The sequence below is a fragment of the Gymnogyps californianus genome, chromosome Z, assembly GCF_018139145.2.
Source record: "Gymnogyps californianus isolate 813 chromosome Z, ASM1813914v2, whole genome shotgun sequence".
Lineage (NCBI taxonomy): Eukaryota > Metazoa > Chordata > Aves > Accipitriformes > Cathartidae > Gymnogyps > Gymnogyps californianus.
The window spans coordinates 83,216,142-83,235,102 of NC_059500.1; the positions used below are offsets into that span (position 1 = coordinate 83,216,142).

The 18,961-nt window shown below is 41.9% G+C and overlaps 1 protein-coding gene across 1 annotated transcript in view; it reads left to right on the forward strand.

Moving 5' to 3' along the window:
• Positions 1-18,961, forward strand: part of DCC (DCC netrin 1 receptor) — a 580,257-nt gene that overhangs the window by 387,102 nt on the left and 174,194 nt on the right. Inside the window, exon 8 of the mRNA XM_050913130.1 lies at positions 12,232-12,388. Coding sequence (XP_050769087.1) covers positions 12,232-12,388 — 157 coding nt within the window. The remainder of the gene's footprint in view (positions 1-12,231; positions 12,389-18,961) is intronic.

Genomic DNA, 18,961 nt, shown 5'->3' on the forward strand with positions numbered 1-18,961 from the left:
ATCCTCATTAGTTTTTCTTGATACTTTTATTGCTGTAAGATCTGAGCGTTTCACGTTACTGAATTTACTTACACATTGACTCCTGTCTCAAGCTAAGTGATTTGGGAGCTTATTTTATTGCCTGCCTGAGGAGCGCTGTATGTTGTAATTCATGTCACAAAAAAGCAATGAAAAATAAGCATGATTATTTCATTGCACAGATGGGAAAAGATAGGAGCAGCGTAAGAGAGATGCTCTGCGTTATGCTGAAAATCTTGCAGATCTAGCAGCTGAACCCAGGACACCTATAATCCAGGCAAAATACCTTTATTACACAGCCATCTTTCTTTCCTGTCTCTGGTTTGGGCTGTGTGGTCAATATGTAGATGGTTTTGGTGCAGGTCAGAACTGGTCCTTTTCAGATAAGTAGTGTTTGCAATAGAGCAGCTCGTGAGTTCATCTTGGCTCTTCCCTTAGTTTTCGTGTGGCCAAGACATGGCAGATGCTCACTAAAGCAAAACCACTTGGCAGGGTTTTGCACTTTAACGAGAGACCGAAGAAGTGTTGTGGACCATGGTTCCACTGAGGAATTCAAAATACCTTCTTGGGAAAATTGCTGTAAAAGGCTTGATTAATTTATTTATTGGTTCATTCTGGTGTGTAGCCATAGAAGCGGGTGCTGTAGGGGTTGGTTAAGATCAGATTCGTCACAGGGAGCTGCTCCCTGAGCAGCATTAGTTAACCGGGTCTGGGAACACGCTTGTTGCTGCCAAGGCAAGTCGTGGAGATATGTCTCCTCTCTGCAAGACAGAGGTGAGTGGGAGGCTGAGGCAGACTGAGCAAAGTTTCTTGGGGAAAGAAGAATAATGAACAGCCAGTGAATTGAGGCGATAAGCCTTAGCAGACATATGCTGGAGGAGAGGGACGCTGAAGGAGATGCTCCGAGCCCACGCGGCGTTGGAGCCTCAGTGTGGTCACCCGTGCGGAGGCAGCACATGGCTGTTCAGGGATTTCCTTCCAAAGGCAGGTAATTTAAAAGACTGGGAGATCCAGTATCTTTCCATTTTTTTCTTCAAAGCCATTCTGACCGTGTACCAGCTTTCAACGCCTTGTGCATTTAGGAAGAGTTGCTGCAAGAAAGTTTGATTTAACTTTGGGGAGGAAAAAAATCCAGCTTGCAGGCTGCTACCTCATGACGGCATGGTTTTGCTCCTGATGGAAAGAGGTCAGTTTGCCAGGCTATCCACAGGTATTTTAGTGAAGTATGATAAATTCCTGCTGTTGCAAAGCACGCCTTGGAGTTGGCCTCCTTGACGCTTCATGGCTGCCCTTGCAACTGTAAGGTCCTAAAGCTTCTCACTGAGTACAAGATGATGCTTCAGGAGTGGAAACACTCCATATTTTGTATTGTTTTCCAGGTTTAGCTTTGTCGTCTTGTTCCTTATTTCCTTCATGCTGTTTAAACCCTGCTTTGAAGATGGTGTTAATTTTTTTCCTGGTCTTTTCTCTGGTGCTTGTTACCAGAGTGTATGAACCTCTGTGCTACCATGAACATGCTTGGATTCACAATTTTCCGTTTTTCAGACGAGGAGGAAAGGTGCAGAAAGATTCACCTCAAAAGCATCCCCATTAGCCATGCATGGCTGCCCTGCAAATGCACACTCGTGTCAGTGATTTTGATAAATAATCTGCTGAACAGATCAGGTAACATATGTCACCTTCTGCCAAAACTTTGAGTAACATTGAGAACTAAAATAAAATTTAAAAAAAAAAAAAAAGGACTAATGTGCTTCGTGGAAGCCTGAGCTACAGAAAAGGACTAATTTTTTGCATAGTATTTGAGAAGGATTAGGTGCCTGAGGAATAGGAACCACGAGAACTAAAATACTGAGCAAATACGCACCTCATTTAGCCACAGCAGGGGAAATGCTGTTGAGAAGAGAGCGATGCTGAAGCATTTTGTTGCTTTGCTTTACTTGGGATTCTTAGCTTGGAATTATTATTAATTTTTTAAATCAACTGCAAAATACTTTATTGACACAGACAGAGGTACCTGTCTTGTCCCACTCTCTGAAAGCAAAGGGTTTGGCCCAAATACTAAAGGCAGCAGCAAATTTTTAAATGGTACTGTCAGCCTAGGCCAGGTTTGGTGAGGAGGCTCCATCCCTGGAAGAGCTGCCAAGGTGTGCATGAGCTGAAGCTTCACACGACTTGACCATGTCAAGACTTGGAGGCTTGCATGTGTCCATCAGCAAAACCTTATGGGAGTTGAGTAGCAGCAATGAGTATGTGTTCGGTAGAATTCAGAGATTTTACTTTCTTATACATTTAAATAGCAGCTGACTGAAGACCTTTGAAGGTCTCGTTGGTGCTCGGTGTTGGACTTGTATGGCCACATGCTACTGTGAATGTTACTGGAGGTAAAAGAGAGATTGAGAGATGGATCTTCATTGAAATCTCTAAGTGTGAGCAAACATTTTAAGTACATAGTCTGCCTCCTGGAAAGTCCCCCTGACATCAGAGTGCCCAAATCTCAAATGTTGGCAGCAAATTGAGGTCCCCTGGGTTAGGTGCTCCAAGCTTACACTCTTTCAGGGTGCTTTAAGGAACAAAGACAAGGGGGCGCAGTTTTGATTCAAATACAATCCCGGTATTAAAAATGAGACGATATTTCAAAATCAAAAGTCAGAAAGTTTCAGTGAGAACAAGCTGAGACATACCATAACGTTTCTTAAAAGAAATGGTTATTTCTCAGAATGAGAACATCTCAGTTTGTCATGCTTTCAGAATTTTCCCTCTATTATTTTTTTTTTCCCCTTAGCAAAAACTATTATTCAACTTTGTTACATTCATGAATAGTTTGAAACCCTTCAGGGCTCAGTTATAAAGCAAGTTAAACTTTTGCTAAAAAAAAAAAAAAAGCCACGCACAACGCGCTGTTGCGGGAGAGCTGATGGTCACAGGGAGGAAGAAGAGGACAAGAAGCTGATCACGAACAGTGGGAAATAGTTGACCTTCCAGTCGCTCTCCCTATCGTTACTAGAAACAGCTGCTGCACCGCTGAGTTTCACTTGCAAAAATAATGAACGTGCTCACGCTCTCCTGCATTTTGAACACCAGAGATGACAACATTTATGGTTGCTGTTTAACACTGTTGGTATTTGACCATGAAATGCCTTCCAAGTCCCTTGGCTGCTTTAAAAATCTTTAGTTTATTTCTGCTTTTTCCGTGGGCGGCAGCTATTGTTCAGTGGGTTGGAGATGGCTGACTAGATTAACTGACCAGCATTTCCTTCGGGAGCATTTGCGGGTGATTGAATTTCTTGCAATCAACAGCCCATTGCCCCTCGCCCCCCCATTTTTCTTGGTGACTAATTGATGATGACAGATGTCACCGGCGCGGTGACGCCAGCCCTGCCTTCACAGCTCCAAGGGGGAGAGCAATAGCGCTTCTCTGAACACGAGAGCTGATCAGTGGTGGGTTTGCCCATTATTTTTTTAATTTTTTTACTTTTTTTTTACAGTGTAGTGTCAGTTAATTAATAAGATCTCTTCACTGCCTGAACGTAAGCAGCCATTAAGGCCATATTTGCCATTGATTTTTTTTTTTTCCCTGCAAATGTGAATAACAATTTTCTCAGCTGTAAAAAGAAAGAAATGGAATATAATATGCAGACAGATGTGCATACAGGCATGCCTCTCTTTCACATGCACGGGAAGAGAGAAGTGCATGCATGTATCAGCCTGAGTCTCCCCTTGGAGAACTGCTGGCCAAGCTGTGTCCAAAACAAGTCCAGGTACGAAAACAGAAATATCTCAGATTTCCTGCAGGTAAAGAAATTATAAGAAAGTAGTTTGCAGCATTTATAGGTGACTTTTTTTTTAAATAAAATAGTGGGTAGTGGCCGTGCCTGTGCTACAAGTGCTGTTGCTGTGCTGGCAGAGCCGTGATGGGTGTGTGGCTGTAGCGTGTGTCCGTGGAGGGCTGCAGCTGCCAGCCTGGGGAACACCAGCTCTCCAAAAATAAGTGAAACCATTAAAATGTCTCCTTTTGTGGCGGAGCTGCAGTCACACCTGGAACTTTGCTGGAATAGCGGCGCCAGGCAGCTCTTCACACCCAGCATCCTTAGACCTCGGTCAGCAGGACTTCATCTTCATTGTCTTGACCCAGCCTGGTTTTTTGCGTAGCGTAGCTCTTAGGTGACAATAGTTAACGATCTGAGAAAAATAAAATCGCTTTCTTCTAACTCTGACCAAGCAGCTTTACTGCGACAATGCCAACACTGTCATCCCCGTAGACGCTCTCCTCCTTTCCACCCCTGCACAAAGCTCTTTGCCTTTCCTGCCTACATCCTGCTACAGGTTCAAATAATTATTCTAAACTCCCCAAAGGGGCCACAGTTGTACAAGGTGTTGTTTTGCACATGTAACAGCAGAGAAGTGTCTGGGTTTACATCTTCCTTAAAATAGCTTTCGGTATAACTGTCGGGCAAAACTGCCCTGGCTTAATTGGAATTATGGGGTCTTGTAGTTCTATATTGCACTGCTGCATTTCAAAGTAAACACAGACAGCACATCTTTTGACTCTTATAGGGGATCCAGACAAATTATATTTTAACCTGTGCTATTCCTTTGCTGGTTATTGTAGCCTTCTTTGGCCTGACCATCCCTTTTGCCTCTCTGACCACATGACGTGCTTTTCCCCAGACTTTCCTCCTGGCCTCTCTTCTTGCTCCCCACCTCAGCACACCTCAGCTTTCAGATCTTGCAGTGGGCATCCCATTTCCCAGCCATTTATCCTTTTCTTGTCTTCCGTATGCTTTTGTCACCCCTTCGGGGGCTCTCCCCCGTGGAAGAGGAGGAAAAAATGAAAGCTGTTGACTCTTTTCTGGGAGAAGTGAAGGTGCAGCGTGATGGTCTTCTCCTTCTGTCTTCCCTCCGGTGCCTGCCCACGCACAAAACAGGGCTGGAGGTTGAAAGAGTAAAAGTTTGATGCGTGTTCATGTTGGTTTTCCACCTGCTACTGAGAGGTGGTCAGACGTTGCAGTAATGAGCGGAGAATAAAACCCTAAAATAGCACGGCTGGTTTGCAGGCGTAGGCTAGAGGGCAGTTACGATGTCCTGAGTTTCACGGGGATGGGGAAGGGTCTGTTGGTGCTGGGTTTTGTGGCATGGCCCTCTGGGCATTTTTTCCTTCACTGGCTGTGGTTACAGCTGCGGTCTCTCGTGCTCCATCCTGGAGGCAGATCCTGCATGCTCCTCTGCGAGTGTGAGCAGCACCTCCCTGTCAAGAGGAGCATGTAGGAGGAGATGCACTGGCTTGCTTTTCGTGGAGGTATCCCTGTTTACTGGTTTCAGATCACGCCGTTTAGCAGATAACTAGCCTCCTTCCTCCCCCTATCACAACTTGGCAATTAAGCTGTTATCCTTCCATACATCTCTCTTGCCTGTATTTGAGAAAATGACGCTGGAGAGAAAAGAGAAGCACTAGTGTGTATTTAGCTTCTGCTATGGTTGTTATTGCATAGGCTGGAACTATCAAAATCTCCCCAGTCTCTGTGAGATTTTGTATTTCAGATATGTACGTGCTGCTTCTAAAGCGTTATTGGCCTAATCCTGCGAGGTGCTGAGTCAGGAGTGAATTCCTCGTACAGTAACATCAGGCGTTGTTGACACACATGAACTTCAGTGATTTATAGCAAGGTTCGTAATGTCATAAAAGAGGCATAATAAAAATTAGTACTGCATGACTTGTTTCTAAGAACATCATTATGGCACCAAGCAATAATGAATTACTGTGCAAGAAGCCAGAAGGGAGGAAGTATGTATGGCAACGAGGACAGATCTTTTATTTGGTAAATTAGTATCGCTGCATATGGGCTGAAAATCTCTAAACATATGCTGATGTACCCTCACATCCTGGCATGTGCTCCGTGTCGTTGGTAAAACCTGATGTGTGTGAACACGTCGAATGTAGATGGGTGCACTCGCATATGAGCTGTGCCAACGTGATCTCTGCTGGCGTTTGGAGTAGATGGATTTGAGCACACGATGCCTGAAGAAATGCTTTTTGAACGTGACGCTTTGAAACCGTGTTGTATGATTAATCGGCTGGATGAAAACTGGAAAGGCCAAATTGTGTAAATGGTCCCCAGGAATGGTGATAGGAGTTGCTTGTGCAGAAAAGAGCATTTTGTTTGACCCCAAGTAATGAGCTACTAGTGACTTGTCCAATCTGATACTTATTTGGGACAGTAAATTACACCTATTTCATATCTCTATAAAGGTCATCTGATAGAACGTCTGCTTTTTTCCTAGCTGTTGGAAACAAGACCAGAATTTAATTATTTAATGATCGGACCAAAGCACTGCGATTCATTTGGTTCTTCACCAATTCTCACCCATTTAATGGCTTAACGTGGGATGATGAGAGCTCCTGTTTCCACACCCCAGGGCTTTTCCGGCGAACATCCTCCTGCTGCAGATTAGCGTTGGGTTTTAGAAGCAGCATGGAGGATGGGTGACGAAATCCATCATTTCATTGTGAAATTTCAGATGAATATTGTTAACTACCCGTGTGAAATGCAGAATTTTTCCTTGCATTTCCCTCTCAAGGCATGTGTGTGATGCTTTAACATCGGTGGTGCCTCCAGACAGATGGGCTTCAGGCCCCAGGATCCCAGCATCAAAGGGTATGCCTCATACCGAAACCAGGTTCTTTAGTGGCACAAACCCTCCGTCCTTGGCTGTTTTCCTCGATCTGGAGGAAAACAGCTCCTGGTTACTGTCCTGACCTGCTCGTGGGTGTATCTGGAATGTGTAAGTCATGGATTGCTTTTATATTCCGAGTTCATCAAAAATGAATCTTCCACTGTTAAAGTAACTCTGTGTAAAAATACAGCTCCTCTCATCCGCAGATCCTCGGTGTGGTCTGTTAAATTAGAAACAATTAGTCATGTGTTAAGAATTTAATATAACTGCAAATTCATATTTGTATGAGAGCAAGTGCAAGGTAAAATTAGGCGACTCATGCTCTACACCCCAACTTTCTGTTTTGTGTAGAGTTGTTCTATTTCTTTCCCTAATGTATAGGAATATTGATTTTTATTTTTTTTTTAAAGAACGTAAATTAAGACTTTTTTTTTAATCCTCTTTTTAAAACTTAATAAAAATTTTAATTAAATTTTTTAGTCCATCATTGCCGTATGGATGCCAGCCGCTGGTCTGTAAACCATCTCTGAGGCTTTCCCCCAGGAATGATTGTCGACCCCTCAGCTTCCTGAGCTGCCCACAGTTCTGCCGTTTAATGGCATAGCCCCGTTAAAACAAAGGGGCATTCTGTAAAATGAAACGGGAATGATTCTTTCAAAAGTGTCTATGTTCTAAAAAATGACGCATCCACCAAAATTGATATCTATAACAGATCTTCTTATTTAAGGATATTTTACTGGAAGAGTGCCTCGCTTTTTCAGGTGCTAAGTGTTACATATGCAGCATCTCTTGAGTTACAGATATTCCTGCAGTGAGCTTTTTTCTCACTTATAACTTTCACAGTTTGCTCTATGGAAGGTGTAAGATGGGTCAAAAAGGTTCTGCATTAAAAAACAAAACAAAACAAAAAAAAGACTAAATTCTCTGAATGCAGGAGCGTAACAAAAGACTGGATTGACCAGGCTATGGCTGTACTCAGCAACACCCAGACAATAAGCATGTATTTGATGTTATTTCTGGAATTAAAATTCCATGTAAATTGCTTTTCCTTTTAACACTGAGGGTTTGGAGATGAGAACAGATTCATGTTCTTCTGTCATACTTGAAATTCATGCTGTACGAATAACCGATTTAAAGTGCTAAACCCAAGGAAAATATTGTGGGGGAGAGCGGGGAAGAGACTTGAATTAATCCAAAAGGTTTGTATTTTAACTTGAATAAAACATCTTTTCTGTTTTTTTCTGAAAGGAAATGCTTAACTTAAAGCCTGAATGTTCCTTTTATGTTTAAGTACGTTCAGTGAAATTTTCAACAGTCTTTTAAAACTGAAATAGAGAAAAAATTCATCTATTAAAAAAAATTCAAATCAAGGAATTGAAATAGTTGTTAGAAGGCATAAAAAATATTTTGAGGTAGTGTCTTAGCTGAAAATTTTCATTTGATGTTGTGAAATGTCATTTTGGCATCAGAGTATGTGGGTTATTTAGGGAAAGTGTGATTTGCAGCAGGAGGTTGAAGATTGTAAGTGTGATCGTTTTCTCATTTTTGCTGAAAAAGTATCGAGTTTCAAATCTTATCAGCAAGCTCTAATTGACAGTATTTTAAAAGTACAGATAGCCTATCACAGATGTTCTTATTTTAACGGACTCTAAGTGTAAAACAATGGCAATTGCTTGAATAGTCTTTGCTTAGGTAAGGTTATAATTTAAAAAAAAAAAGAAAAGGATAATGTCATGAAAATTAACCACTTTCTCTGATATATAGATAGATCCTATATATGGCCCAATTTCTTTCTGTATTAATTTATCCCCCTGAAAAATGAGTATAATTTTTAATTTAGGCGTGTGGCAACATGGTATGGATATAACAGGCTTAAATGTTCTATGTGAGTTAAACACGAGTAACTAAAAACATGCAAATTTTAATTGCTTTAAAAGCAGAAAAGTCAAACTTGTCTTTATCAGTTCAGGTCTTGGTCCTCAATGCAGATTACCAGGATAGCTTTTAGATCAATATTACTGACATCCAAGAGCAACGTTTTCTGTATGCACAGTAACTTCTCAACTTATTTTACATCTTAAACTTACAACTTCTTTCCTTAAACTTTCCTTAAACTTCTTTTCCTTTTCTGTCAACTTGGTAAATATGTGGGAAAAAAAAAAAAAGGGCAAATGAATATTTTTTGTACAGAGGCACAAAAACTGTGCTGAGGTCTGGGTATATATTTATATATATAAAAGTCCCTGTGAGCGCTCAAGTGAGAACATGAGAAGTTTTATAACTTGGATTTAGAGGATTTGCACCCGTGTCTTTTACCAGGAGAGGCTCATGAATAAACCCATGCCATCTATTGCCACCTCTGCTTACCAATAATATCTTCTTGATAACAAACCCCTTGTGGGATACAATTACAAGGTGGGTTGTTGGGGATTTTTTTTATTCATTCATCATCTCTTCTTGTATATCCCACATAAGCTTTTGCTGGTCTCTAAACAGGATCTCCTCCCTACCTGCCTGCAGACATGTACATATATGTTAACCCCCCCCCCCCAACCCAAAACCCAAACCTATGAAAAGTATTAACCGCCCCCCCGCCTGTCTCTTTGAACTAGGTCTCGTATTCCTATTATTTTTAACTACAAACAGCCCGTGACTGCTGTGTATGGGAAGCAGTGGTGAAAGGGGATGGCACTCATGATGTTTGCCTTCAGTTGTTTTAAAACCCCCTAAATAGTTGGCTTTGCGCATGTTTTATAACTGGTCTGTGTTTTACCAATGAAGGCTGTAAACAAGCAGGCCCTGAGCACCGACATCAAGCATATTTCTGCATTTTTGAAGAACGTTTGCTTTAGGAGTGCAAGGATGGATCCTACTGGCAAAATAATCATAAGGTCACAAAAATCACAGCTGATAGTGGATTAAAAATAACAGGGGATTTGGTTCTGAATTGGAGGTACTCCATTTGGCTTCCTAAATGGAAACATGAAGATCAGGTCTTATCAGGCCTATATTCAGACCTTCTCTGTTGATTGTATAGTCATTTACACAGGTGGAAAATGAATCAGTCCAGTTTTATGCTCACTTTGTACAGAGGTAGATGATTATTCACACTGCCACGAGAGCAGAGAAAGATGCACTTTACAAGGAGTTAATATAAACCACATCGGGCTAAAATCAGAGCCTGTCAGACTCTGATGAAGATGGTTTAACCAGTGGTGGATTGATCTTGTGTAGTCATATGAGAGATTGAAGGATTTCAGACATTACTTGCTGAGATAATTTCAGGTTATGTGTCTCTCTGTATTGTACTATTGTACTGCATATGTTTGCTGTTCACTGCTAGCAACAATAAAAGTGAAATTGCTTTTGTCAGTGATAGGTCTACAGAGTTTACTGAAAGCCAGAGTAAAACACATGCTTAGTGGACTTGGAGCTTCAGTCCCAATCTGGCTGCTTTTCACCTCCGTTTTTCACTATCATTTTCATAAGTTGACACCTAGCAGGTCAGCCGCCACCGCGTCCACGGGCATGAGGTCACGAAGGGTAAGGATTCACCTCCAGACTTTAGATACTTATTCAGCACGTTTAAAGGTAGATACCACTGTTTGGTAGTTTGAGTAGCTCTTTGGGCTCCATCGTCTGTGTTAGGTAGAAGTCCTCATTTTCTGTGGGGGAAGCTTAGATACCTGTATATATAATGTAGTCATGTTTGCGTAGTTACCTAAATGTACATGCGTGGACTTGGGGCTGATCATAACGCAAGTTTCTGAATACTAAACGGGTTTTGATGGAAGACAGGTACCAGACTGCCATGCTCTGCCGGGAGGTTGGATATTTGGTGGAGGAACCATGGATGGGGGTGTTTTGTGGGAGAACTCAGAGTTTCTACAGACCCTCAGGTGCCAAAATAGTTAATAACAGGGATTTTTTCTGAATTGCCGTGTTTAAGTACCGTAACTCACCTGGAAAAGCCTCATAGGTTTGGCTGTGTGTTTTTTTCCAATCTTGCCTTTGGTACTTCTCTAGAGATGTTTACCTACCACAGCCCTCGTCAGAAGACAATACATTTACTCTTATAATACATAAGTCAACATATGGAATAGACTAGAAGCCCAAATGTGCTCGCTCTGACCGTGAAGCAAAATAGTCGTGTCGTCGTAATATAAATGTACACAGAATTATACTTTAGCCTTGTGTTTGCACATTATTTAGATCAGTGGCCCATGACTAAGGACGCTAAACACAATCTCAGTGCAAATAACGGATCACAACTTTGCAGCCAAAAGAGCTGAGACTATGGCTTATTATTTCTTTCAACACATCATTACTCTGGAAATGCCACTGGGAAATTCCTTAATTCCCTTTTGGATTTTGGAATTGGTTTTGGATTGATCACAATAAGTAAGAGGTAATAATATTTGTTGTTAATAATAGCAATATTAATGGCTTTTAATAATAATTTAGGGATAATAAGAAAATGCTAAGCTAGTATTCAGTGAACATCACGCTTTTTACATAAAGCTTTATAAGCTGTTTAGAGAATACAACACTGTTAATGATCTCACAGTAAATTAATGCTACTAATATAGTTCACAGTGTATGCATAGGGACTGACTAAAAAAGATTTGCATTATTGCAAAAATAAATCGCTTTTTGGTTCGATACCAATGGTGAAAACCTGCTTTTCAGGGCCAGTGTGACCTGCGAACTCGGACCTTATACATCAGTTTGCCCTCAGAGAAGGTTAGGTGACTGTGGATGCTCCGTAAGGTGCACGTGCTAAATCAGGAGGCAGCTGATCACTTAAAGTATTGTTAAAAAAATAAATATTTTTATTTATTTATTTATGTTGGCAGGCCAGCTTTCACACGGATTTGGTGGGCAACAACCAAACCCTTAACCTCTATCAATAAGTACTGTTCTAAAATGAATTTTACTGCTTGAATTTGCAGTTTAGGCATTTCTGGGTTTTGCACATAGACTGAACACTTTTCCATGGGGAACAGGGTTAAAAAAGGCAGTGAAACTTAATATTATTTTCATTTTATTCCTCTTTGAATCAATTATCTAATAAGTAGTGTGCTGAAGCACCCTACTTCGTTTCTGCTCTTCCCAAACCCATCTGTTTGTAGGCTTCAGGCTTTCAGTTGTCAGTTATTGCTTGTTTATGAGGTTAAGTACTTCTGCTGCTTGGGGCACAAGAGACAAAACCAGTGAAATAGGAGTGAACAAAGGAACGAATTGTACTAATCACTCGTGCAAGAAATAATTTCCAGGTATCCCGAGGAATTAGCCTACTGAAGTTATACGTGTTACTCTTCACTTTAGAGGATGGTTCAGGATGGTGTATTTTAAGGTGTGATTTTACCGTTAGTTTTTTTCTCTCTCTTTCATCCCCTGTTATTTTATTCACGCTTATTCCATGCCACCTTGGCCCTTTGTTCCGTAACACCTCAGCTGTGGCCACCACGGCACCTCCCGCCCGCCCCGACACCCCCGTGCCACCGGCCTCTCTGACTGACTCCTCTCCTTCCCCTCCAGCTGTCCCAAGTTCCAGTGTCCTCCCCTCTGCCCCCCGAGATGTGGTCCCTGTTTTGGTCTCCAGCCGATTTGTCCGTCTCAGCTGGCGCCCACCCGCAGAAGCCAGAGGCAGCGTCCAGACGTACACGGTCTTCTTCTCCAGGGATGGCGTCAACAGGTAGGCGTGCGCCAACAGACCATGGGTCCCCCTGGATGGGGGGGATAGTCCTAAGAGCATCTGAGGTCTTTACAAGTATCTTGCAAATGGTTCTCAACCTTGTGTTGTTCCCCCCGTGGTAAAGAAGTGTGAAGCTAGAAATGCCTTTCGTTGCTGTCTATTTTTATAGACATCATATCAACATTTATATAACGGTGCTCGTTGTCTTGGTATGAAGGACCATTTGCGTTGACAGCGATGTCTGTGGATCTTACCTCCTCCGGCTATTTACTTGACCGTCTAACATAAAGTATTGTTAGCTCTGTATTTTACCTTTCATCTTCCTCTGAAGACGCAGACTCAAATGTTCTTTGCATCGCTGGCAGAGGTGAATTTGTTGAGCCCTAATCAACCAGAGAGGAGGACTGCTTTTAGAGCAGTGCAAATGGTGTAAGACCTTGAAAACAGCCAGGGAGCAGGTTGTGAAGATTTTACGTGATTGCAAATACCATGGACCAGCCTGGGCCGTTCTAGCCACGTGGATTAGAGCTGCACAGCAGATAGCTCTTTTGTGATAATGGCACTATAGATGGTTTGGTGTTTGTGTGATTCCTCATCGTATGTGTTCATTTCACGCTCACAAAGGTACTGCATATTTACTTGAGTTTTGTTTTATTTTCCTAACTTCATAAATGATTTTATGCCTGAGAAAAGTCTTGTGTTTTTCTCTTCCTGTACATCATTATGGAGAACTCACTTGAAGTATCCTGCATTTCACTGCACTTACGATACACTTCAGCTACCGGCTGGTGACGAGTAGTTGTGTGTGTGCTGATGGCAGCTCAGCTTCTGAGGCGACTTGAATAGGAATCAGTATTTAATTGAAAAATGAGCGGACGTGTATTGGATTCGTGAGAGCTAAAGAAGTGGGACCCCACAGTTACTGAAGTGAGCTCCCCTCTGCCGCAGCGTGGGCTTATCCTTCATCCGAAAGGGCTCAGTCTTGCAGTCAAAATTTCCTGCCCCTGCCTGGACATTCACAAGCTTCTCGTCTTAATCTCCAACAAGGTCCAGTTTTCTTTTACAGCCATTTCTGCACGGAAAGGGTTGTCAAGCACTGGAACAGGCTGCCCAGGGAAGTGGTGGAGTCACCATCCTGGAGGTATTTAAAAGATGTGCAGATGTGATGCTTAGGGACATGGTTTAGTGGTGGACTTGGCAGCGTTAGGTTAATGCTTGGACTCGATGATCTTAAAGGTCCTTTCCAACCTAAATGATTCTATGATTCTATATATAAGGTGTTCTAATTTGTTTCAATGCTTGCAGACATTGATAGCTGCAGCAGCAGTACCTGCTGCAAGAGGCAGACACTCCTAAAGAGAGATGTGTATCCATCTGGTCCGGCTGAGCAGCCTGAAAGGACACAACACCCAAAGCACTTGGGATGAGAGTGTGAAACACACTCTCCCTCTGTAAAAGAAAGCTCTTGAATTCAAGTTGGCATTTCTGAGGCCGGTGCTGGAGGCAAGCAACTTCGGCAGCAGGGTGTCACTTGTGGGATAAACGGCACATAGGCAGGGGCGAGGGTTTGTGGCGAAAACACAGGGAAGGAGCCAGGCTTGTTGGGTTTGGTTCACAGCTCAGACACGGGCATCTCACCTTCCACAAATCCCTCTGAGCCTGTCTGTGAGCAGAGAGGGAGAGACAGGAGCAGAGTGTCATGGTTTAACCCCAGCCGGCAGCTAAGCACCACGCAGCCGCTCGCTCACTGCCCCCCCACCCCTGGGATGGGGGAGAGAATCAGGAAAAAAACCTCGTGAGTTGAGATAAAGACAGTTTAATAGGGCAGAAAGGAATGAAAAACAATGATAATATAATAATATGCCAATAGTAATACTAAAAGAATTAAACTATACAAAGCAAGTGGTGCACAATGCAATTGCTCACCACGCGTTGACCGATGCCCAGTTAGTTCCCGAGCTGCGATCCCCCCTCCCAGCCAACTCCCCCCAGTTTATATACTGGGCATGATGTCATATGGTATGGAATAGCTCTTTGGCCAGTTTGGGTCAGCTGTCCTGGCTGTGTCCCCTCCCAGCTTCTTGTGCCCCTCCAGCCTTCTGCTGACTGGGCATGAGAAGCTGAAAAATCCTTGACTTAGTGTAAACACTACTTAGCAACAACTAAAAACATCAGTGTGTTATCATCAACATTATTTTCCTACTAAATCCAAAACACAGCACTATACCAGCTACTAGGAAGAAAATTAACTCTGTCCTAGCCGAAACCAGGACACAGAGTGAGACAGAGGGGACAGAGGTTCAGAGTTCAGATCTCCATCCTGCATCAGATCAAGTCTCCAGTTGTGACTAGTGTGTATGAAGTGAGAAAGACACCTCGGTGGAGCATCAGGAACGGGATATAATGAAGGTTGTAAGGCACTCAGGGAAGATATTAATTGGCCCTAGAAAAGTAACTGATGCAAAAGGGGCGATGAATGAGTTCAGCGGGAAGTGAGGATGCCCAGCAGCTCCCTTGTCACTCCCAGTTTGGGTACCAAATCGAGGTTCACATGGCTGAATCGGGTATTTTTGCACATATGGGTCCTAACGTTTGTCTGCAGCCATCGCCATCAGTAATAAAGGAACAGGGTCCTGCGCTGTGCTTGGAGATTCTCATCTGCTTATGTTTATAAAGTGCTTTGAGATTTGTTGATGGGCTTGAAGCGCCCATGACGTGGCAATGCCGGAGGGCACTGTTGTAATCACATCTCATTTATTTTAACTGTCTTAAAAACATCAGAGCTGCCACACGCAACTGGATTAAGCCATATTCTGACTCAGCCTTTTAGTTTAGCATTGAGGAGAAAATACTAATATTCTTATATGAGGCCTTTAAATAGTGGTGTTTCTGAGATGAAGAAAGATGTAAAAAGATCTCATCCCAGATTCCCTTATACTTCAAAATAATTTCTCTCCAGAATTTCCATGGTGCTGCTCAAAGTCCTGAGTACCGGAAGGATGCCTTAGTCCCGTTCCCAACTAAAGAGTCTCCTGCAGAAGGCTGTGGGCTCTGTGTTAAAATAACTAAACAAATAAATAGATAAAATAAAATAAAAATTGCACTATGCTCCCTCCAGCAAGAGACTCAAAATACCACCTGCAGTTTAAAACTTTTCAATATGTACCTGTAGTCTTGCGAACTTTCAGACAAACTGTGAGATAAAATTAATGTAGTTTTCCTTAAAGGAAAAAGGAAGAAGCTTCCGTGGAATTTTTGAGTTGTTTATTGTTTACACATTATTTTTACAAAAGAGCTATTTTTCTGTTTACAGAAACAAATATTGGATTTGACATTAACCTCAGGGATGCGAAGGAATTGTCAGAGAAATTACTGTAAGTCTGGAGTGAGGTGATCTTCCCGGCTTTGAGAGCAGGGAGGATTTGCGTGACAGCTGGCAGCCTCACTGAGGCCAACACGACGCACAGGGCACACGGCCATTTCAGGGACCATTCGGAAAAATAGTCTCCCCTGTTTTGAACTCTCTCGTAAGGGTTTTTCGGCTCAGCCCTTTCAAAGAAACCCCTTTTGGAAGTGATTGCACTTATTGCCGTAGCGTAATCACCAGAGCCCTTCTGATGGGATGCTCTTTAATCTTCATGCTCAGCTAGGCATCCTGCGTGGGATCAAATGGGTTTGCTTGCTGATAAGGATGATTGGAAAGAGCACTTAAAGGTAAAAGGCAAGTTTCTCGGAAAAGGATAAAACAAACCTTAAATCTATTAGGAAATAAACAAACAGCCAACCAATACACCTGCACTCAGGGAAGTTTCTGGCTGAGATAAAAGTTCAGACGTAAAAGTGAGATATTCTGTAGCATTTGCTGATAATAGCAGGCTGTTGATGAAAAAATGAGCAGAAATAGAGGATTTCATGTATAGGATCTGTTAGTAGATATGTAACTCTTACTATTTGTTTGATTGTGCTTATTTTCCATTAAAATATAGTGGAATATAATAGTAGAATATAATGCATGCATTTCAATGGATACCACTCTTCAAGGTATGGACATGTACACACACACAAAGACCATAAAAATCCATCCTGCCTCGCAGGAGAAGTGTTCCAGAAGAGAAAGGAGCTTGTTTAGGTTTCAGTTGATGTTATAAGCTCACTGAAAAAAACCCTATTTTATGTGCAAGTAATAAGGTCATCCAACAGATTAAAAATGCGGAGTTTACCAACGTAATGGGTAAATCTCTGCCTTTTTGATTTGTTTCCCATTTTACTGCTGGGATGCTGCCCAGATGGTGAGCTCTTGGGTGCTGCGAGGGCGGAGGTGATGCTGCATCTCCGGCATCTCTCACATCTACAGGCTGTTGAAACTTTAATTTTAATTAATTTTTATTTATTTATTTATGTTAGCTAGAGGTGGTCTTCAGGTGGGAAGCATTGGAGCCATCTCCATCTTTAAACCCCTTGCAAACCAACAGCATTTGTGTCTGGACGTTGCCCACGTTTAATTGCAAACTGATTTAGAGTAGCAATTTTTTGTTCAGAGCATTTGCAAAATGGGCCAGATTCGGTGTTTCAATCCACAGACAGGTTCAAATTTTGATCTGATTTCGATGTTCAGATTTGCTTTCGGGCTCGCTGTTTGTGCCCTCTTCTCATCGGTCTCTGCTGGTTGGCTTGTCAATGAGCGAGCATTGATTCACGCAGGCATTTGATATTTATGTGGTAGTGTATTAGTCACCACAAAGAAAGAGACGTCGTTTGTTTTTGCTGATTTGCTCTTAATCTATCTCTAAACCAAAAAATAACTCCTCAGACATAATCTCAAGACATATTTAATTACCTGTGCATAGTTTTAAACGAATTCTGCTTTCCTGGTGAGAATTTACATCACTACATTTAAAATTTAATTTACAATAAAAAATTCACTATATTTATTTATAAATAATGAGAAATATTTATATGCTAATATATTTCTGTTTAGCATTTTAGATGAGACAAAGCCCAAAAATACCATTCAGTTTCTGATCGCAGCCTTTGCAATGTCAAGTTGGCTTAAATAGCGGGTCCTGATTTGTAGCTGTCCTTCTTTTTTAACTGACTGTTAGCAACCGTTTTTCCCAATAAATGAAATTAAATGCTCTGATCTTAAAAGAAAAAAAAAGGGGGGGAAGAAAATTACCCTGGAAATCAGCAGTATTACAGCAGAACGTAAAACCCTTCGACGAAGGAGTCTTCTGCAAGACTGGGACCAGTTTTATTTTTAGTTGAACATTCACTAGAACTTGTTTTCAGTAACAAATTAATAAATGCATAAATAGTCACAACAAGCTAATAGATCTCCCAGTTTAGCTTCCTGCATGTTGCAGACTGAAGAAATTAATCAAGGGACCACTTAATTGAATACAAAAACTTATATTTGATTAAAGCCTATCTTCAGAATTCAGCTGAAGTTCTAAAATACCATTCCCAGATGATCTATTTACATTAGTTTTGAGGTTTGCTTATTATAATCAAGGACTTTATGTTATTTTGTGGGAGAATGATAATGGGAGATAAAAAAGAACTCGAGGTAATAAAAGTCCATCCATTTTAAAATTAATAGTATTCATTTCACAGCAAGGAGCATTAACATGACTTGTCTTACTTGAAGTAACTAATTAGGTGTTTGAAACATTATAAAAGCATTTGTTACACACCTAAGAGATATATGGGAACTGTAATTATCTTTTTTTACATGCTGATACCGTAATGTAACATGATCTTCAGTCACTGGAAATGACATGTCGAAGCCTCCATTTTACAAGAAAGTGGATGACTTTAGTCAAGGTCTTTTATTTTTAGACTGTAATTTATGGCCAAGATGGGTTTGAAAAAGAAAACCCCAAATGTAAAGGTGCCCGATTCAAGGATGCGTGGTGCTTTTTAGATTACTCCTGCATTGCTGTAGCATCTGTAGCACGTTAACCCCTCGCTGGTAAGCAGGAGCACACGCTGGATTTTTGTACGTGGGTGACACTCATCTCGCCTAACTTCAGCCTGAGCGCGTGCCAGTGGGGCAGGTCACTGGAGCTCAAGCGAGGAAGGCAGCCACATTGTTTTACAGAGTCCATCTGACGTGTTTTAGACATCTATTTTAAAGACAAGTGTAGTGTTGTTATATTCTTGAGGAGTTTTTTCTCTTCGCTAGCTGGAGGGTTTAAGGCGTAACAGAAGATGTCGCTGCCCGGCGTGACATTGGCAGGTGGCCCATTTAAACAAAAGGGATCATTTTTTCTCATGGCTCATAATTACATTGCCACAGAAACCAAAAATAGTGGAGTCGGAGATTTGACAGTTTGAGGGAGGCGGACCCATTTGGGTGTCTGTGATCGCCTGGGTGCTGAAATTCCAGAAACCTGTGAGCAGGAGCTCTATGCCAGGAGAATAACCAGATATTTCCATCCTATGCCAGGAGAATAACCAGATATTTCTATCCTGGTTCACTTATTCCTCTAAATGTCCGTTATCTGGCTGCTGCCAGGTTGTGAGATGGGGCTGGGGGTGGGCTGCTGGCTGTTCTCGCATCTCAGCCTGCCC